Consider the following 19,018-nt stretch of genomic DNA (forward strand, 5'->3'; position numbering starts at 1 on the left):
TATCAGAATTCAGTTTCGATTACAGAGTTTTTTTGGTTTTTCCTTTCCCAAAACACATTTCACATTTTAATATTTCATCACCAGAAAGTTGTCGTTTTCTCTTTTGGTTTCAATTCTCAGCCACTTCATATCAACAACTATAGCAGAAATAATTCATTTCTTGTTAGACTTCTTCCATACATAATTTATTCTCTCCTTCTCAAAAATTCCTATCAAATTTTCAAAAAAAAAACTCAAAAATCGAGTATCTTCTCTATTTTAAAAACAAAAATTCTGAGTTTTAACATATTTATCTGTTTCGTGGGACCCAGATCTCAACAAAAATTCTTCAGATCGTCTCCTAAAACATGTGTTTTTTTTTTTAAGTCTGACAAATAAAAACAAAATTGTTTTTTAAATTTCGAAAATTCTTTTATAGCCGTTTCGGTTTCGGTGAGAAAACCCATAAAAAGAGCTTCGATTTTTATTTATTTCATTTTGAGATTCCAACGAAGAAATTTTCGATTTTGAGGTTTAGTTGCAATGGGTGAATCTGCTGTTCTATTTCATTCCTATTCATTCGCTGCTCCTCCTTCTCGTAATGAATCTCATGAGGTTAGTTTCATTGTCTCTATGATTCATTTGATTCCTGGGAAAATTCGATGGTTTCTGGGCCATTTTGAATGTAAAGTTTTAAACTTTAGGGTTTAGCTTGATAGATATGAATCTTGATGTTGATTTACTCAAAGTATCTGAATTGGGTTTGAGTTTTTAGCTAATGATTTGATTGGAAATAGTTTGATTCACCAGAAAGTTTATAAATTTGGTTTTGAGTATTGTAAGATTCTGATTTTGGTTTGTTGGATTGCAGGATAATCCGATTCATGCGCTTAGTCAATCAGTTTCATTTGGTAGGTTCGTGACAGAGAATCTTGAATGGGGAAAATGGTCAAGTTTTTCGCATAAGAAGTATGTCGATGAAGCCGAGAAATTCTCTCAGCCTGGATCTGTTGCTCAGAAGAAAGCTTTCTTTGAAGCTCATTACAAGAAAATAGCTGAAGCCAAGAAAGCAAAAGCTTCAGATGAATCATCTGACACTAAGCAAGAAGAACAAGAACCAGAAAGTGTTGCGGTGTTGCTTAACACTTTGGAAACATTGACTAAGGATGAGGTTAAAGAAGAAGAGAGTGATGAAACTGAGTTAGTCATGAGTAGTGGTGAAGAGCCCGAAAGAAAAAGTGTTGCGGTTTTGGAGCAAGACGACGGTGAAGTGGATAACTCGTTCGTTAAACCCGTGGTTGCAGAGGGTTTGCAGGTTGTTCATGATGATAAAGAGAAAGAGAATCACTCAGAGGATGGAGAGTTGTTGAAGAAGAGCTGTTTCGTTGGAGAAAAAGAAGAAGAGAGAAAATCCGTAACCAACAACTCATCGGTGGTTAGATTGTCTATGGAGAAATCAGCAACTTCTGAAACTCGGGACAATGCAATGGAGCTTGTTTTCTCACTGAAAATAAGGTAAAAAGAGCAGCTTTGATTTTTTTGTCTACAATTTTTCCTCCATCTGATTGTTTTCTATTGTAATTTTGCAGTGGAAAAGCGATAACTCATAGTTCGTTGAAGAAAAACGAAAAACCAGTTCGTCCCAGATTCGGTTTCTTGAGGTAAGACTGATTTGTTATCTCTTCTTGTGTCAATGTGTATTTGAGCTGATGTTCCTATCCTAATTGTATACTGTTGTTGTGGCGTAGCTGTTTGATTGGAAACACTAAAACTCAAGATCAAAACCCGGCTATGAAGAAGGTAAGATTTCGACTTCAACAAATCATGAGAAGAAGCCTTTTGTCATTTCTATTAGTAATATGAAGACTGACACTAGCTTTGTTTATTCTTCAGAGAAAGACGAGTAAGAAACCATTTCTATGTCTTTGCTTCAAACCTGAGATGGCTGGGGAAACAGAAGCGGCAAGACAAAGGTAGAACACCGAAACACCGAAGAGGAATCTCTGAAAACACTTGCAAGTAGAAAGATTGATCCTTTGGCTCCAAAGCTTTTAGAAAGACCTGTCCTCAGATTCAAGCATGGTAACAACTAAAAAAGAGAATCTTTGAGTGCACAGTAGCAAGAAAAAATGAATAGCAGAAGAAGGTCTGTTTCTTTTTCTGGTATTGTAAACTTTGTGAACCTTTTTGTTGTATGTATGTATCTTCATCTTCTTCAATGAAAACACTTTCCTCTTCTTTCATAATCTTATACGCGATTCGGTTCGATTCGATATTGTTGTTTATTGAGATGTTGCAGTAAACTACTCTGTTTTGATTTGGAGAGGAATGAGTTGTTGAGAAAAGGTTTCAACTTTACATAAATTACAATTATAAATCATAGTTTTTGATTTAAGAATCAAATCACATTTACATAGATATAATCAATCATTCCCCCAAGTTATTAAAAATGATAAAATTTACAAAAGCAAAAGGAAAGACAATTATTGGGGGATAATCAGCCAGATCAATGATCAAAGAGATTAATTAAGTCATCATTTCTTCAACCAAATACCATCCTTCATCATATTCTTCCACATGATCCATCATCATCATCATCCCCACATCACAAAAACTCATCCTTCCATCATCATCAGTATCATCATCATCATCATCATCATCATGTGACCCATCTTCTTCTGTTTCACCATCATCATCACTACTCTGTATTTTCACAATTTCTTCTACAACACTTGCTCTGTTTTCTTCTTCTTCTTCATCTTCTTCATCATCTTCATAATCATGATCATAACCATAATCATCAGACATAAGATCAAGTATCCCGGTAGCCGAGAACCCGGAAAGCTTCAAACCGGGTCTAGGCCCTCCCGCAGCGACCTGCCAAGTCAGCATCTTGTAGGTAACATCATTTGATCTCACCTTAGAAGAGCCTTTAGTCTTGGCTTTGGATTTGGTGATCGGATGCATATGACAATCAAGGCACCTTGCTTGACCACATTTTCCGGTGAATTTCGAGTGATTGGTCGGCTTTGATGTCACTTTGGTAAACAATCCAGCGGTTGGCCGTGAAGTCAAAGGGTTGACCAACTTCGATTCCGGCCTTGGATTCAGAGACGGAGGCAGAATCCGGTAAGTCCTGACCATACCGTGTTGTTTGCCTTCTCGCTTCATCTTAGCCGTTGATCAATGAGACCTGAACTACACAAAAAAAAAAGGAAGAAGAAAGATGTGAAATGATAAAAAAAAAAAAAGGTTGCTTGAAGGATATAACAAGAAGAGGAATATACTTGCGGGACAAGGAATAGTCAAAAGTCAAGACAAATTCCTTAAAGTGAAGCTTGTGGACCAAACCAAATGAGTTGTGTAGATAACTTCCTCCCACTATTCAATTATTGGAAATTGTCTTCTTGTAGAAAAATAAAACAAAAAACAAAAGAAAAGAACCAAACTACACGCAAAATCCCACATATATGTATATCTTAAAATAAATTGATACAATTTCAACAAAATAATATTTAAATGTAAAATAATGTATATGGTTTCACTAATTATCATAAAAATAAGAACACAAGTCTATGATAAATATATGCAAAATAAGCTTCTAAAACATAAACGACATTATAATCTTTTGCATATAAACACAAAACTTTTAAATTAATAACACGACATATATTTATTTTTCTGAGATGATTTGCCGTCTAAAACCCAAGACGCAAATGCAAAACAGAGAAACAAACACACATAACAACAATTTAACTTATGTTTTGGCCTCATGATCGCCGCAACTTATTTGAAACATAAACACAAAAACGCAAACATAAAAACGAAAACATAAACACAATATGTTGCTCAGAAACCTTAAGCAAGCATCACACAACAGTTACGGATAAAATGGCTGAGTTTAACGCCATCGCAACGAGTCTCCTCCCAAATAATCTTTTCCACTTTTGGAGATGGGCGACATGTGTAAACTGACATTGTGTTGTTATCCCACGATTGAGTAGCTGAAGCTCCAATCACCAAAAGCCTATCTCCAACTGACTTAAATGCAACTCCCCAACCTAAAGCTGCATTTGCTTTCACAGGTACAACTCCAAGACTTTTCCATGCGTTTGCGTTTATATCATAAACCCAAAGCTCGTTCAACCATGTCTCCAGCAAGTAGAGGTTGTCCTTGACCACCGCGATGAGAGGCGGAGATTGGGGATTCATGAAAGTCATGCCTTTGAGCATGTTTGGTATCAACTTCCATGAATCTGTTAATTCATCGTAACTTTCTCCACAAGTAAGATATACATCATTCTCATCCCGACCACCAAGAGCGTAAAACTTACCACGCAAGAAACATCCCGAGCTGAATTTTCTTCGCTTGTGCATTGCTTTCATCGCTTTCCACGTTTTTGTATCGGAATTGTATCTTTCAGCAATGTTCACAACATTAGAAACTCCCTTTTCGCCTGTCTTAATTCCTCCAGCGAAAAATGCATCGGTCCCACGGCTTGCGGAAGCATACATGACCCGCGGTGTGATCATTTCATTATCTTTGATCCACTTATTTATCTCTAGCTCATATCGCCACACCACAATACGCTCTTTCTCTCTTCCGATGACTATCAAATGCGTACCCGCAGTAATCGTTTCCTTATCTCCAGAAAAGAAACAAAAGTCAGAAGGAATTTCTGGAAGTTGTCGGAAATTCTTGAAACCTTTATCAAACATTGCCCAACAAGTTTCACCGCTCCAAAACATAAGCACATATGGTTGCACAAGTCCGCGTTCTCGTCTCACTTTAAAAATCTCACGATTTCGTAGCAGTTGCGAGAACTGCTTGTTGAGAAAGTTAAGTTTCCAATATTGAAAACATGAAACACGGGCAAAGATCTCGACCTCAAGGTCGAACAAAAGCTTAGGAAGACCATAATGTGCAGCTTGTGGTGTAAGACTTGTGAGATTCTTAATTGTTTCTTCTTCTTCTTCCGAGTCGGAACAAAGTTTTGCATTCAGATCAGGGAGGGTGGGTTTAGTGCCAACAATCAGACGCTTTCTTGTGTCAAATTGGTTCAAGCTTGCTCTAGTTCCACGAGCTTGATTTTTTTGTAGCATCAACATTTCTCGGTTAATTTTACCTTCGTCTTTTGACATCTTATGCTGTAGATTTGAAACCACAAAAACTAATATTAATAAATCATCATTTAATAATATGAAAGTGAATGCATTTGTTGTATTTAAATATTATAATAATTCGCTTGTAGCAAAGTGTTGATGGTGAAGATAACTAGTGATTATGTAGAAAATGTATCACATAGTTATTACCTTGAAAGTTGAAAGTGAAGACTGCATTGTTCTCCCACTCGAATCCTGGTTTGATTTAGTTATTTAGAAAGATGAGCCAGAGCCAGTAATATAATTATTAGAAGAAAAGTTACTAAGATATATATAGTATATCTTGCTTTTAATTATCTACAATGGTAGTCAAATGTTCTTATTAACCATCTTCCATAAAATACTGTTCATAAATGCTCTAAAAACTTTGACTGTTTTGTTTAACTTTCTACCATAAAACACTAATGAATTTTACAGTTTTGACTGGTTTTTTTTGGTAAAATTTTAATGAAGAATTATTGAGTTGACAAAAAAAAAAAGTTTGACTATGTTTTCCATTTTATGTAAGTTACTTAATTTTAAGAACTTGACAAATAAAATAACTAAGTTGATACTTTTGAGAAAAACATGTTATTTCACTAAATCGGCAACTATGAAAGAAAAGGTGAAAGTCTTAACCACTCTAGTACAATAACTTTTCAAAAATGATGCCCCTAAATTATTTTATAGATATTTGCGGCTTAAAACCTTTGTTTCATGAGCTTTAGTCTTGGGCTGGATATGTCCAGTGTTATTTGGTCGTCTATTGGGTACACTACACTACAGCTCGTGATGCATGAAGTAGAAAACTGGAGACTAGTTAAGCAGTAAAGAGAAGCAGATGATGCACACGGAACCTTAGCGACACAAGAGCGTTATCTACCGATTCGCACTGCCAAGTGGATGGTTTGTGGCTCCTCTCGGAACCGTGTTTGGTTGGATCGTGCATAACTCTTCTATGCCAATATGCCATGCCTAGGACTAAAAAGCTTCAGTAGATGCCTCCCCTACATGTAGGCAGTAGACACTATTATGGGTGAGGATTTGTCTTCTACAAGAGTTAGATGAATTCTCTGTTTATTTATACACCTCTGTTGTAACAATATATGTGCGGATTGTCTCGCTAAAGGCATTAAGTCATGAAGTTCCTTTTCTTCTCATGTGAGCAACTCGGTGTCGGATTGGCTCGTCGTCAATATAGAGTTTTATTATGTCAAGAAGAGAATAACTGCGCCAAATTCATCCAAGTTTAACTTTCATCTTGTTTCTTAAAATATATGTTTACATTTGTTGTTTCTGTGATAATGATACATTAAACTGATATTAAGACAATAACATGGGATAATAATCTATGAGTCTGAAGAGTATTGTACCTTTTTGTGATTTAAACATATACAGTGGGAAGGCTGAAACTAATGACTTTGATATTCTCCAGAGAATCTGATCTTTAAACATGTTCATGAGAAGAATCAATGAGTGGTTCGTTCGATTCCTCACCAGTTTCCAGAGATTTTGAGGCTTTCTTCTCTGGGTATAACACATAGTGTTGAAACATGAAGAGGATGTCGAAAAATATTGATATCTGTTAAAAAATATGAGAAATTTATTAGAGACAGAGATAGAATTGAAAAAAGGAAAATTCATAAATCTTCTTACAAGTGATAGAAGAGTCTTTCCAATGTTCCCATAGAAATTCTTCCAAGAATCTGGAAGAGAAAAAAAGAAGAAAATAATTTTAGTTTTTTTCTTTCAAAATGTTATTGTTATTATCAAAGCAAACAAAAGCTATTGATGTGATGGAGAAGAGATTTTTACTTTGGTCAATAGATTGTATAACCATTTGCAGATAATTAGCAAGTCCTCCAGTAAAATCAAGAAGAATATTCCCGATGCTCCATCCGACTGTGCTCTTTCTAGTGAAGTTCATCTTTGCCTGTGAAGAAAAGAAAACACATGAATCTGAGTAATGCAGAGTCAATCAATTATGAAAAAAGATTAAGGTTTGGAACCGTTTCTGACCTGTGGAATGTACTTGACGCATGTCATGAAGACCTGAATTGAACTATAACAATGAACCATACAAAACAGTATCATCAAAAGTGTCAGATTACTATTAAAAGAATTGGGTTAAGGCTCTGCGCAAGCGCAACAACTTACTTGAAGATGGAGATGAGCCATAGCCAAGAGTGTGTAGGTAATGCTATGAAGAAACAGATAGCTGCAAATGCCCAAACAACAACCACAATACCTATAGCAAGTCTGGATACTTTTTGAGGTCCACGCTGCGCGAGTGAATCACTAGAAATCATCAGAAAGAAGAACACCATGTACGGGTAAAGAAACAAAACATAACAAACATTCCAGATAAAGGAAAAAAATTCATTACTCACTTCATAGATAAAGATCTGGAACAGTGTAAGAGCTGTCATTACAACTGCATGGATCGAGAATGCAACATCATTTGCAGCCACAGGTATCATCTGAAATAGACAAAATTATAAGAAAACGTCTCAAGCAATTGCTCAAATACTAAACCAGCTAAAGCAACCTACTGTTTGATAAAAATGTAGAAGCACACCGAAAAAAACAGTATGTTCTGTCACATAATTCGATATCGACCTTTCACAGTAACAAAAAACACCGTCTACATTTTCACACTACCAGAAACACACCCTCATATTGACAAGAAATATCCATACCCATTCATTCGAAAAGGAACGAACTTTTATTTTCATTTTGACTTTCATTAGCTAAGAATTGAAGGTAAACTTGTAACCATGAAGATAACTTTAGAATTAAGTTGAGGCAATCTGATCATATGGGCCACCAAGAACCATCTTAGAATCCAAAAAAAAACTCATTTCTAGATTCCACACTAATCTATACAAAAAGCAAGAACATGTTAAAACTTGGAAAAGGAACGAACTTTTATCTTCATTAGCTAGGAATTGAAGGTAAACTTGTAACCATGAAGATATAAATCTAAAATTAAGTTGACAGAATCCAAAACTCTGAAAGAAGAGACAATCTCAGAATCCAAACAAAAAAAACTAATTTCTAGATTCCACACTAATCTTTCAGCTAAGCAATATACATAAATAACACAGAGAAATAAGAAAGAGCACCTCTTTATCGCCATAAGTGTCAAAGTACTGCTTTTGAATAACAGGACTAAAGTAGAGGCAGACATTGTAGATCATATACGACGAGTGTTTTGTCAAATTCAACATCACGAAGTCGAAGTTCAATCCAACCACACTTTCCCAAACACAACAACAACAACAAAGATTTCATCAATCTCAATCACAGACCTTGAAAAAAAAAATCTCAAGAACAAAAGATACCTTTTCCTGCGGAAATTCAAAATCAATTGTGGGTAAAAGCTAATTGACCACGAAGCAAAAGCGATCCATCCAACGATTTCATACGAAATCTCTAGCGGAATCGAATTCCACGACGCCATTTTTATCGATCTCTTTTCGATTTCTCCAAGTTTTGTTTGTGACGTTGACGGAGATTTTATGAAGAGCCTTTGAAAAAAAGCTAAAAACAGAAATATCATTGGGAAATGAAATAAAACAGTTTCAAAAAATTATGGGTCTCAAGATGATGATGACGTGTCATGATCTGGAGAGTCTAGTGATATAAGATTCCACGATCTTAGCGTGATGGGTAAAGCAGGTGATTTTTAATGGGCCTTATCTATGAATCTGGCGGTCTTCATGGTTACGTTCTTTATTTTAAACCGGCGGCTCTACGACGACGTTTTATGTAGGTCTCAGCATTTATTCTAATTTTCGGATGAAAGAACACATATCACATAATTAATTGGTGTGTAACTGAGTGAATGTGTTTTGTAATTGAAAATTATTTGAAATTATCGAAAATGTTTAAATTATTTAAGTTTTTTAATAATTGTCTATAGTCCTTGTTTGAAAAATTTCTAGACGTTAGTCGACCGTTCAGTATAGACCTAGCGATTAATCAGAAAATCGAGTAAAAATCGAAGATTAATCGGAGAATAGTTTTAGGATTATTTTAATATTTTAAAAATATATTAATCCATTATTATTTTCAAAATTACATTAAACACATAAAAATATAGTTTTTAAACAAATTTTTATGATTTCTATTAAAAAATTTATGATTTTATTAAAATTTGAATATAAATTACGTAAAACATCATAAACACCCAATTCAAATGTTTGAATAAGAATAGTAAAAGTTGTTTTATACTTATAATCTAAAAATAATCGTTATATGTAAGATTAGGCGGAAAACAATCAGATTAGACAGAAAGTAATTGGGTAACTAATTTTTTTAAGAAATGAGTCATTAGTCAAGACGAATAAGATAGACCTAGCGATTAAACGGAAAATAATCGGAACTAAGAGGGGATTCTTAGAACGATGTCTATAACCAAATGATATTTGTACTTTGCTTGCTTTCTTGAATTAGTCAATAACTTCTTACGATGACATAATCACCCGAAAAATATCCTAGATCGAAGAAAATTGTATTTGTAATCACAATTTTTTTTTTTTTTGGTTTTAATTTGTAATCACAATTATCAAAACACCTTCAATGATTTTAGTAGAGGTTTGTTTATTATCACTTCGGGTACTGCGACGTCGTTTAGGCTTGGATCTGACGATCTGTGGATCTAAAACCCTAAGCAAGGAGGTGAGTGAGGTCCCATTTTCGTCACCGGAGAGGGAGGATTAATGGCGGCGATGTTAATCGGAAGAGCTTTTAAATCAGCTAGAAACTCTAACCTGGCCGTTCGTGCTCGATCCTTTTGTACGACATCTGCCGCTCGTCAACCCGATTCCGAGACTCAGCCATCGGAATCTTCGTCTTCGTCGTCTTCATTCACATTCGAGAAGGGAAATGAGAAACCTATCTTAGTGAAAGCTCCGAACACTCGCCGGAATAATGAATCGGATTCGGTGACGATGCCGACGTCTTTTATGACTGGTTCGATTGTTGGGAAGAGGTTCTACAAGAAAGTGACGACGAGAGAAGCTGATGATGGAAATGGATGGACTGTGATGCTCGATTATAGAACCCTTAAAACCCCTTCGAAAAGACCTCTCAAGCTTCGTTCTTTGGCTCTCGCTAAGGCCATTGCAGCTGAATGGGAGTATCAGGTTTGACTTCAATTCAAATTCGATTTGTTTTACTTCGAAAGTTTAATGCTTTAAGCCATTTAGCTACTGTTCTGAAGCTGATCAGTGATGGGTTTGATTGAATTTAGCTTATTCATTTAGAATACTTGTATTTGGGTCTGTTCGTTGCTTATTCAACTTAAAGCTGAGAATATGATGTTGTTAGTATCATGAACAGCTAATATACTGTTGTTTAGAGTTTATAATCATTAATGTTTGATTGGTTTCTGGCTTCGCAATCTGAGTTCTATGATTTGATCAATAGGTTGGAAATTGGATTAGTGGAATTGAGATGTAAAGCACTTGACTTGGTCTTCTTTACTCATTTTCTTATGTGATCTTTTTGCTCCTACTTATGTTTGTACGGTGTGACTGACTTGGTATTAATGTGCTGATCCTGTGGTAGCTAACAGAAGGGATTAGACCGTTCACAATGCCGCTCATGAGACTAGCATGTACTGCACTTGAAAGAGTTCCTCTTACGCGTTCAAAGATCATCGAACATCTATCGAGAAAGTTACATCAAGATCTCGTCTTTTTCAGAGCGCCTGAAGATAATGATCTAACTACTGACGTCCATGGTATAATACACTTTCTATTCAAAATTCCAACTACCTCCTAGGTTTTACACTTATTGAGTTGTGTCTTTTGCAGAAATTCAGGTAGAGAGGATTGATCCTCTACTTGAGTGGGTAGAATCAGAGTTTGGGATCAAACCAAATTTGTATTCTAGTATTTTCGGGGGTAAACAAGACGACAAGCTAGTGAAAGCAGTAGAAGATCTGCTCAAGAAAACAAATGATGGTGAACTCGCAAGCATTGATGCACTCCAAGCATCAGCTCACTCGATAGTAATCGCCCTCGGCATCTTCTGTGGGAAACTCCAGATCGATGATGCAATCAAATTGATTAGACTTGAAGAAGATTTACAGGTTTCATTTTGTCACTCACTTGCCAACATCTATTGCTTTGACATTCTATAAAATTAAAAACTAATCTTTGTCGCATGTTTCATGCAGGTGGACAAATGGGGGCTAGTCGAAGGTGGGCACGACATTGATATTGCTGATCTAAAAGTTCAGATATCTTCAGCTACAGTGTTTCTTGCTCTATCCCGTGAAAACTGATCATCAGTTTCTCTTTTGTGCTCAACACATTAAAAAAAAAACAACAAGCTTATCTGTTTGTAGAATAGCTGTTTCACACTCCAAGTTCCAAGAGGTGTAAGTGTAAACATTTTTCTCTCCTATTCACCAATAAAGCAAAACTCGAAAACCGAATGTTTATATTAAGGCAAAGCTGAATGAGTAAAAAAAAAGTGTAGATTTCAAATTCTTTGAGTTTATTGCTTGTTGTAGGCAATAAATTTCATCAAGATATACCACAAAATAATCTATTCTGATAGTTGTAACAGCAAATACAAGAATGAATCCAAAATTGGAGTTTCTTGCAAATTATTAGCATCAAAAATCCATTAGGTACTGCCTGATTGATTTGTTATTCAACCAGATTTCTGAAGCTGCTTGATGTGTGTGATCTGTTTCCCTGGGTTCAATCCCTTTGGACAGGCACGAGCACAGTTCAGAATTGTGTGGCATCGATACAGCTTGAACTCATCGTCAATGGCTTCAAGTCTTTCCTTAGTGTACTCATCTCGGCTATCGCTTATCCACCTGCATATGTGAAGAAACCTCTTGTTACAATACCTTGAGAGATCAAAACTTTTAACAATCAGATAGTATCCAGCCAGAGACATTTAATGAAACACAAAGAATCCTTAGCACCTTAGAGGTCTCTCATCCATTTCAATTGAACAAAGTAGGCTAAACTACACTACAACTAAAGGGGAAAAAACAACCTAAATATCCTTACATGATGACACAGATATAATCAGATAGTTGAACTTGCGGTTTTCTATATATAGAGATCTGAAGAAGCACAGAAAGTCCTTAGCACCTTCCTCTAGAGGTCTTTCCTCCATTTCAGTATAGAGCTAAACTACACTACAACTAAAGGAGCAAGAGAACCTAAACGCCCTACAAAATGACACAGTTACAATCAGACCGTTGAATTTACGGTTTTCTACAGAGACGGATGAAGAAGCACAAAGAGCCCTTATCACCTTCTTCAGCGACCTCTCCTCCATTTCAGTATAACAAAGTAGGCTAAACTCCACTAAAACTAAACAACAAGACAACCTAAATAACCATACATAATGACATGGATACAATCAGACTGTTGAACTTGCGGTTTTGTACAGACACAAGTGAAGAAACACAAAGATCCCTTAGCACCTTTCTTCAGAAATCTCTCCTCTGTTTCAGTGAACAAAGAGCTAAACCACAGTACCACACTACAACTAAAGGAGAAAAAACAACCCAAATGATCCAAGCCATACATAATTAATCTACCAAGTCTTATTGCTCAAACAACAAAATTCTCAAGCAAATCTCAAAGCATAAGAAACACAATGAGTCCTTAGCACCTTCCTTCAGCTCTAAACTACAACTAAAGAAACTAAACCAACCTAAGTGACCCCATATAACGTACTAATGTAAACTACCAACAAGCCATACAATATCTTCACAACAATGAATCCATTAGAAAAAAAAAAAAGATTTTCTTTACCTGTTGGCATGAAGCAAAGCAGCTGGGCCAAGATAAGACTCAGGGTTCCACCAATAGCTAGGACAAGACGTACTACAACAAGCACATAGAATACATTCATACATTCCATCAAGCTTAGCTCTATCCTTCTTACTCTGTAAAATCTCTTTACCAGGAACAGATGCTGGATTCTTCCTCTTCAACCATGGCTCAATACTCTTATACTGATTATAAAAATTCGTCATATCCACAACCAAATCCTTAATCACAAACATATGCGGCAACGGCGTAATTGTCGTCTCTTTAGATCCAGATTCAATCTTCGTTAAACAAGCAAGACCATTACATCCATCAATATTCATAGCACACGAACCACAAATACCTTCACGGCAAGAGCGACGGAAAGTGAGAGATGGATCCATCTCGTTTTTGATCTTAATCAAAGCATCTAGAACCATTGGACCACAATCCTTGAGATCGATTTGGTAATCTTGAAGCTCAGGCTTTCCAGGATTATCTGGATTCCACCGATAGATCTGAAACGTCTTCAGACTCGCTCCTCCGCCGCCGGTTGAAGCTTTCGATTGTGCTTCTGATCCTGTTGATGTCCATCGCGCCGGAATCAATCGCGCCGCCGTGTATAATCGTGACGATTTGGTTCCAACAACTCTTCCGATCAAACCAAACGTCATTTTTCTCGGAGAAGAGAGCAAATGAAATGAGAATGTTTTTTTAATAGTAGTGTATTAAAAATGATTAATTTGTTACTAACCTGTAATTATTAAATAAAGATTTTTTTAAAATGTATGTATACGTATTTGTAAATGTGAGGCTTAGCTTCGTCTACGTCATCGTGACCGTTTATTAAAAGCTAGGACAATCGTGACCGTTTATAAAAACCGGCTTATAGGTTTAATCACAGAATTAATGGGTAAGTTCTAAAACGCGCGTGTTGACCTCGAGAAGTGTGTAGACACAATCTAACACGTGGCGATTCTTGATTCGATGAAGTTCACTCGATAACAAAACCGGTATGAGAAAGCGTCCCGTTTTATAAAGATGACAAACAATTCGTGTCGTTTTTATGTGTTTTGTGTTTTCTAGTTTCAACAATAATTACAACGTAACCTATATTTAAACATTCAGAAAACGCTAATCTGTTATCAAATTATAATTCTTCAAACGTAATCAAATTGTTTTAAGAAAAAAAAAAAAAAAACTAAACTAAACGACGAACAATTTTTCTTGTTGTTTGAAGATCATCTCATGTTCTGTTCGCATCTTTTACACAATCTTTGAATGGCATCGGTAAGATCTTTCTCATGTCTTATTTCTTTCACAAATTTGATACAAAAAAATAGCGTTTTCAGGTGTGTTTTCGTTAGAATATAATAGAAATCAACATATTTTGTTTTGAAAAATTCAGAATAATCAACAACGTCAACAACAAGATCGACCATTACCAAAATTTGGAGAATGGGATGTGAACGATCCAGCATCAGCCGAAGGATTTACGGTTATATTCGCTAAAGCTCGAGACGACAAAAAGACAAACGCAAGTGGTCGTGCCACCTCTCAACGCCGTGACAATAACAATAAATCTCAAGATGAACCTACGGTAACATTTCTAATCTCAATTGTCAAAATTTTAAGACTAATTTGTAAGAAACAAAAACATCAGCCTTTGTATGTTTTAGAAAATATGAGGTCTAAGTGAAGGAAAAAACGTAACTAAAAAAGCTTGCTATTTCTATTGCAGAAGAAACGGTTCTGCTGTTTCTGAGGAACAACATCATCAAGCACAAGCTGAGTGAAAAACATTTGTTAGAACATCAAAACAGTTTCATATTCACTGAAATCTGTATTAAATTTATCATTACAGAGCTAAAAACACACGAAGTTTCGATCTAATTCTCGTCACATAACGTTTACTTACACAATATCAATGTCTCTTAACCCTCTGTTTGGTGAATCTTGATCTGACCCATTGCTACTTGTCTTTTTCTTGAACGATTTATGAGTGAAAATTAAAAAAAAAAAACCGTTTTCCCGGGACATGGAACTGATCTTGAACCGCCTTCAAAGCCGTTATGTTTCTTGTCTAGATCATTTGATAGTTTCTTGACTAGTTCCACAAAATGTCACTATACATTCATCAAACATCGCATAATCTAATTACAAGTCTGATCCAAGTATTTATAGACAATTTTTTTATAGTGTTGTGCTTTTTATGATTAAAATTTTTAGCAATAATTATGCCAAATTATTTTTTATTGATCATCAATATTTAAAGTTCACAAATATATGAAAATGTTTCTTTATTACCAAAAAAACACTAATAATATTAGTATATTTATTTCTAACATATTTATCTATAATCGGTAATGCGTACCGCTTGTTACTTTTTTTATCATTCAAACATTTTATTGTGTACCGCAAATAGTTTTTTCACCAATCAAACATTATTCCGTACCGCTTATTTTGTACAAACCGCACTTGTCCCGCAAATACTTTTCTCCCGCACGTACCGCAGTTGAACCGTACCGCACTATAATACCGCTTTCCCCGCACAGCAAAAAACGCTGTTACCATTCGGACCCTAATTACAAGTCTGATCCAAGTATTTATAGACAATTGCTTCTTGATCAATCTTCTTTCTTCTCTTCACTCACGTGATCTCCCTCATTTATCACGTGCTTCTTCCGGCTCACACATACTTGAGACAGCTTATCAGTTGGCCTTAGTGATTTAAATCTACGCATGCTTGGGCATCACCAGCTAAAAAATGCTGTTACTGCCACACGTGTGTCTCTTTGTCTTCAGGATCAAGGTATGATGCACTTTAAATCGTTTTAAACAACAAAAAAGAATTTTAAAAAAGTTTGCATATTTCTTTACTTTCTTGATGGAATAATCAGGTTGGTGGATAATGACAGATGAAGCCAATACGGACTGGTTTAGAGAATACTCGTTTACTTGGTAGAAGTCAGTTTTTTGACACCAAAAGAAGCCAATACTTTACAATTACCCGGAGCAACTGTGCTTCGTGATGGAGGTTGGTAATAAGCTTTGACTCTGTGTTTCATGGTGTCTATCAGTCATCGTCAGAGAAGATAATCTTCTTACTGCAGAATTCGCCCATCATAGGTACCTCCTGTTTCTTCAGATTCGGTTTGGTCTCCAATTCTTCTTCTTCTTCTTCTACTATCAAATAGCTTTCTACCTTCAACCTGGAATATCAAAAATCTAGTGATCTCTCCATGTATACCAAAAACGTCGCCCAATGTGCTCTTGATAACAAAACTCAAAAGGCAAATAGTTAAATCCCTTACCAAAGCTTCTCTGCAAAATTGTACCTAGTTACCAAAAATAATAGCGTTATCTTCTGTAATGATATAAGAACCTATCATAAGCTAGAGAAACAAATCTCCATCTGAAAAACCAATTTACTTGGGTCGGAGAGGGTATGGAGCTAGCTTCGCCTCGTCAAGAAAAATCTTAACACCATGCAAACGTGCACCATTCTTCTTCTTTTCCAGCGCCTACAGTATAAAAAGATTGAATCAGCAATCGCCGTACTTTCAAATTAATTCTTGTATATTTTTCAAATGACTACTCAAAGACATTTCACCATCGCTAAAAAACTAGTCTCACCTTTTCTACTTCGTTAGCAGAAGCAAACTCAACAAAGCCACAACGCACATGCTCACCCCTGTGGTCTACAATAAGTCGAAAACGAACAACTTGTCCAACATCTTTGAAGAACTTGATGCTGTAAAAATGGAGGATAAAATATCAGTCATAGAAAACTTGCTCTGAGAACGAAGGAGAAAAATAAAGGTGCGACTTACATATGTGATATTTTAGCTTTGAAAGGGATATTGTTAACAAATAGCGTCCTTTTTCTTGCGGCAACTTCCTGAATTTAAATTGCATAACAACAAAAAGTAGATTCATCCCAAGAATAAGTCATCTGTCGACTTTGTGGCAACAGTTCTATAATTAAACGCTAAGCATTTCTTCTGAGCCTGACATATTATGATGATAATAAGAACAGATACCTCAATAAAATCAAGAATACAATCAAGTCCGTCTACTGCCTCATCTTCTTTAACCAGAAGGCTTTCTCGTCGAAGGTAGTCTTCATACCTAGAATATCAAAAACCCTAGTGATCTCTCCATGTATACCAAAAACTTCACCCAAGATGCTCTAGATAACAAACTCAAGAGGGCAAAAAGTTTGAATCCCTTACCAAACCTTGTGATCTATGCAATACCTAATTAACAAAAATAAAAGCGTTAGTCTAATGTAATGGCATCAAAACTCTAGCAAAAAGTTACAACCAGTGTTACAAAAAATCAATTTACTCGGGTCGTAGAGGGTATGGAGCTTTTTCAGCCACATGAAGAAAGATCTTATGATCGTGCATATATTCACCATCCTTCTTTTCCAGTGCCTACAGCATAAAAGATTTAATCATACTTTCAAATGACAACTTAAATACATTTGCTCATTACTATAAAACTAATTCCACCTCCTCTGCTTCGTTAGCAGAAGCAAATTCAACAAAGCCATCGCCATCATGCTTGCCCATGTAGTCTACTATAAGTCGGACATGAACAACTTCTCCAACATCTTTGAAGAAATTGATGCTGTAAAAATAAAGGATAGAAATATTAATAATGAAAAACTTGCTCCAAGAACGAAAGAGGAGATTAAAGGTGGTACTTACATATCGAATATATCAGCTTCGCGAGAGAGACCGGAAACAAAGAGTGTCTTTTTTCTTACAGCATTTGCCTGAATTTAGCATCCAGTATGTTAGCACGACTCTAAGGAGAAAAGACTTAAATTGCATAACAAAAAGTTTATTCCCCAAGAATAAGTCATCTTTAGACTTTGTGGCAACAGTGTTGTTATTAAATGTCTGAAGCCTGACATATTTTGAAGATAATAAGGACAGGTACCTCAACAAAATCGGGAGTTTCATCAAGTCCTTCCACTGTCTCATCTTCCTCTATCACAATGTTTTGTCGACGAAGGTAATCTTCGTAACTATAATATCAAAAAACCTAGTTAACTCTCCATGTATACCAAATGTGCTCTTGATAACAAAGCTTCTCTGCAAGGTTGTACCTAGTTACCAAAAACAATAGCGTTAGTCTTTTGTAATAATGGTACCAAAAACTCTAGCAATAAGTTATAGAAACAAATCTCCATAACATGGAAAATCAATTTACTTGGGTCGTGGAGGGTCTGGAGCTGTCTTAGCCACTTCAAGAAAAATCTGATGACCGTGCAAATATTCACCATTCTTCTTCTCCAGCGCCTACAGTGTATAAAATATTGAATCAGCAACCGTACTTTCAGATAACTTCCTGTATATTTTTCATACTTTTCAAATGACTACTTGGATACATTTTTCATCAGTACTATAAAAATAGTCTTACCTTTTTTGCTTGGTAAGCAGAAGCAAAGTCAACAAAGGCATAGCCCACATGCTTACCCTCGTGGTTTACAATGAGCCAAACACTAACAACTTCTCCAACATCTTTGAAGAAGTACATGCTGTAAACATGGAGGGTAAAATAATTAGTAATGAAAAACTTGCTCCAAGAACGAAAGAGTAAGTTTAAGGTGGGGCTACTTACATATCTGAGAATATAGTTTGGGGAGAGAGATTGGCAACAAAGAGTACTTCCTGAAATTAAGAGCCAAGTATGTTAGCATGACTCTAAGGAGAAAAGGGATTAAATTGCATTAATAACAAAAAGTAGCCTCATCAAAATAAGTCATCTTTTAGACTTTGTGGCAACAGTTGTCTTATAAAAGACTGAGCGTTTTCTTCTGAGCTTGACATATTTTAAAGATAACAAGAAGAGGTACCTCAACAAAATCGGGAGGTGTCTCATTTTCTTCTATCGGAAGGGTTTCTCGTCGAAGGTAGTCTCTGCAGCTGAAAAATAAAAAAAAAACCTAGTGACCTCTTCATGTATACCAAAAACTTCACCCAATGTGCTCTTGATAACAAAACTCAGAAGGCAAACAGTTAAATCCCTTACCAAACCTTGTGATCTATGCAATACCTAATAATAAACAAAAATAAAAGCGTTAGTCTTCT

General features: G+C 35.8%; 8 protein-coding genes across 8 annotated transcripts; 3 read left to right on the forward strand and 5 right to left on the reverse strand.

Moving 5' to 3' along the window:
- The first annotated feature begins 448 nt into the window (after positions 1-448).
- Positions 449-2,225, forward strand: LOC9306756 (protein WVD2-like 7). Its single transcript, XM_021019888.1, has 5 exons — positions 449-594; positions 851-1,494; positions 1,569-1,640; positions 1,728-1,779; positions 1,873-2,225. Exons 1-5 carry the CDS (start codon positions 523-525, stop codon positions 1,954-1,956), a joined length of 924 nt encoding a protein of 307 aa, XP_020875547.1. The 5' UTR covers positions 449-522; the 3' UTR covers positions 1,957-2,225.
- Positions 2,226-2,312: 87 nt separating this feature from the next.
- LOC9304713 (zinc-regulated protein 8) lies at positions 2,313-3,332 on the reverse strand. Its single transcript, XM_021019889.1, has 2 exons — positions 3,267-3,332; positions 2,313-3,177 (listed from the first exon to the last, which is right to left on the reverse strand). The coding sequence occupies exon 2, from the start codon at positions 3,148-3,150 to the stop codon at positions 2,506-2,508; it is 645 nt and encodes a 214-aa protein (XP_020875548.1). The 5' UTR covers positions 3,151-3,177; positions 3,267-3,332; the 3' UTR covers positions 2,313-2,505.
- A 220-nt stretch (positions 3,333-3,552) lies between these two features.
- LOC9306757 (F-box/kelch-repeat protein At3g27150) lies at positions 3,553-5,333 on the reverse strand. Its single transcript, XM_002870640.2, has 2 exons — positions 5,293-5,333; positions 3,553-5,127 (listed from the first exon to the last, which is right to left on the reverse strand). The coding sequence occupies exons 1-2, from the start codon at positions 5,317-5,319 to the stop codon at positions 3,838-3,840; spliced, it is 1,317 nt and encodes a 438-aa protein (XP_002870686.1). The 5' UTR covers positions 5,320-5,333; the 3' UTR covers positions 3,553-3,837.
- A 1,017-nt stretch (positions 5,334-6,350) lies between these two features.
- Positions 6,351-8,833, reverse strand: LOC9306758 (cystinosin homolog). Its single transcript, XM_021019655.1, has 8 exons — positions 8,466-8,833; positions 8,247-8,379; positions 7,512-7,601; positions 7,279-7,403; positions 7,141-7,183; positions 6,937-7,054; positions 6,778-6,827; positions 6,351-6,703 (listed from the first exon to the last, which is right to left on the reverse strand). The coding sequence occupies exons 1-8, from the start codon at positions 8,681-8,683 to the stop codon at positions 6,569-6,571; spliced, it is 912 nt and encodes a 303-aa protein (XP_020875314.1). The 5' UTR covers positions 8,684-8,833; the 3' UTR covers positions 6,351-6,568.
- Positions 8,834-9,674: 841 nt separating this feature from the next.
- On the forward strand, positions 9,675-11,621 carry LOC9306759 (ATP synthase mitochondrial F1 complex assembly factor 2). Its single transcript, XM_021018649.1, has 4 exons — positions 9,675-10,271; positions 10,696-10,870; positions 10,944-11,221; positions 11,309-11,621. Exons 1-4 carry the CDS (start codon positions 9,846-9,848, stop codon positions 11,414-11,416), a joined length of 987 nt encoding a protein of 328 aa, XP_020874308.1. The 5' UTR covers positions 9,675-9,845; the 3' UTR covers positions 11,417-11,621.
- LOC9304714 (succinate dehydrogenase [ubiquinone] iron-sulfur subunit 2, mitochondrial) lies at positions 11,560-13,660 on the reverse strand. The gene is made up of 2 exons (XM_002870642.2): positions 12,918-13,660; positions 11,560-11,962 (listed from the first exon to the last, which is right to left on the reverse strand). Exons 1-2 carry the CDS (start codon positions 13,586-13,588, stop codon positions 11,791-11,793), a joined length of 843 nt encoding a protein of 280 aa, XP_002870688.1. The 5' UTR covers positions 13,589-13,660; the 3' UTR covers positions 11,560-11,790.
- Positions 13,661-14,092: 432 nt separating this feature from the next.
- LOC9306760 (RPM1-interacting protein 4) lies at positions 14,093-14,931 on the forward strand. The gene is made up of 3 exons (XM_002868596.2): positions 14,093-14,204; positions 14,323-14,514; positions 14,656-14,931. Exons 1-3 carry the CDS (start codon positions 14,196-14,198, stop codon positions 14,677-14,679), a joined length of 225 nt encoding a protein of 74 aa, XP_002868642.1. The 5' UTR covers positions 14,093-14,195; the 3' UTR covers positions 14,680-14,931.
- A 278-nt stretch (positions 14,932-15,209) lies between these two features.
- LOC110226308 (nucleolin 1-like) lies at positions 15,210-18,977 on the reverse strand. The gene is made up of 12 exons (XM_021017380.1): positions 18,960-18,977; positions 18,784-18,853; positions 18,549-18,598; positions 18,348-18,465; positions 18,138-18,226; positions 17,150-17,173; positions 16,958-17,045; positions 16,748-16,815; positions 16,551-16,668; positions 16,347-16,438; positions 16,229-16,252; positions 15,210-16,126 (listed from the first exon to the last, which is right to left on the reverse strand). The coding sequence occupies exons 4-12, from the start codon at positions 18,462-18,464 to the stop codon at positions 15,991-15,993; spliced, it is 756 nt and encodes a 251-aa protein (XP_020873039.1). The 5' UTR covers position 18,465; positions 18,549-18,598; positions 18,784-18,853; positions 18,960-18,977; the 3' UTR covers positions 15,210-15,990.
- Positions 18,978-19,018: the final 41 nt, after the last annotated feature.

The sequence above is a fragment of the Arabidopsis lyrata genome (assembly GCF_000004255.2).
Source record: "Arabidopsis lyrata subsp. lyrata unplaced genomic scaffold ARALYscaffold_7, whole genome shotgun sequence".
Taxonomy (NCBI): domain Eukaryota; kingdom Viridiplantae; phylum Streptophyta; class Magnoliopsida; order Brassicales; family Brassicaceae; genus Arabidopsis; species Arabidopsis lyrata.

What these genes read in the sequence shown, in the direction of transcription:
- LOC9306756 (XM_021019888.1), top strand. Translation starts at nt 523, where the DNA reads ATGGGTGAATCTGCTGTTCTATTTCATTCCTATTCATTCGCTGCTCCT. An exon ending in GTTTTCTCACTGAAAATAAG is followed by an intron (nt 1,495 to 1,568) that starts GTAAAAAGAGCA and finishes GTAATTTTGCAG; the next exon opens with TGGAAAAGCGATAACTCATA. An exon ending in AAAACCCGGCTATGAAGAAG is followed by an intron (nt 1,780 to 1,872) that starts GTAAGATTTCGA and finishes TTTATTCTTCAG; the next exon opens with AGAAAGACGAGTAAGAAACC.
- LOC9304713 (XM_021019889.1), bottom strand. Translation starts at nt 3,150, where the DNA reads ATGAAGCGAGAAGGCAAACAACACGGTATGGTCAGGACTTACCGGATT.
- LOC9306757 (XM_002870640.2), bottom strand. Translation starts at nt 5,319, where the DNA reads ATGCAGTCTTCACTTTCAACTTTCAAG. An exon ending in CTTCACTTTCAACTTTCAAG is followed by an intron (nt 5,128 to 5,292) that starts GTAATAACTATG and finishes TCAAATCTACAG; the next exon opens with CATAAGATGTCAAAAGACGA.
- LOC9306758 (XM_021019655.1), bottom strand. Translation starts at nt 8,683, where the DNA reads ATGATATTTCTGTTTTTAGCTTTTTTTCAAAGGCTCTTCATAAAATCT. An exon ending in TCCAGATCTTTATCTATGAA is followed by an intron (nt 7,404 to 7,511) that starts GTGAGTAATGAA and finishes TCACTCGCGCAG; the next exon opens with CGTGGACCTCAAAAAGTATC. An exon ending in GCGTCAAGTACATTCCACAG is followed by an intron (nt 7,055 to 7,140) that starts GTCAGAAACGGT and finishes TTTTCTTCACAG; the next exon opens with GCAAAGATGAACTTCACTAG.
- LOC9306759 (XM_021018649.1), top strand. Translation starts at nt 9,846, where the DNA reads ATGGCGGCGATGTTAATCGGAAGAGCTTTTAAATCAGCTAGAAACTCT. An exon ending in CAGCTGAATGGGAGTATCAG is followed by an intron (nt 10,272 to 10,695) that starts GTTTGACTTCAA and finishes ATCCTGTGGTAG; the next exon opens with CTAACAGAAGGGATTAGACC. An exon ending in TCTAACTACTGACGTCCATG is followed by an intron (nt 10,871 to 10,943) that starts GTATAATACACT and finishes TGTCTTTTGCAG; the next exon opens with AAATTCAGGTAGAGAGGATT.
- LOC9304714 (XM_002870642.2), bottom strand. Translation starts at nt 13,588, where the DNA reads ATGACGTTTGGTTTGATCGGAAGAGTTGTTGGAACCAAATCGTCACGA. An exon ending in GCTTTGCTTCATGCCAACAG is followed by an intron (nt 11,963 to 12,917) that starts GTAAAGAAAATC and finishes TCACATATGCAG; the next exon opens with GTGGATAAGCGATAGCCGAG.
- LOC9306760 (XM_002868596.2), top strand. An exon ending in AATCTCAAGATGAACCTACG is followed by an intron (nt 14,515 to 14,655) that starts GTAACATTTCTA and finishes TTTCTATTGCAG; the next exon opens with AAGAAACGGTTCTGCTGTTT.
- LOC110226308 (XM_021017380.1), bottom strand. Translation starts at nt 18,464, where the DNA reads ATGTACTTCTTCAAAGATGTTGGAGAAGTTGTTAGTGTTTGGCTCATT. An exon ending in CTGCTTACCAAGCAAAAAAG is followed by an intron (nt 18,227 to 18,347) that starts GTAAGACTATTT and finishes TATACACTGTAG; the next exon opens with GCGCTGGAGAAGAAGAATGG. An exon ending in CCATACCCTCTCCGACCCAA is followed by an intron (nt 16,253 to 16,346) that starts GTAAATTGGTTT and finishes TTTGGTAACTAG; the next exon opens with GTACAATTTTGCAGAGAAGC.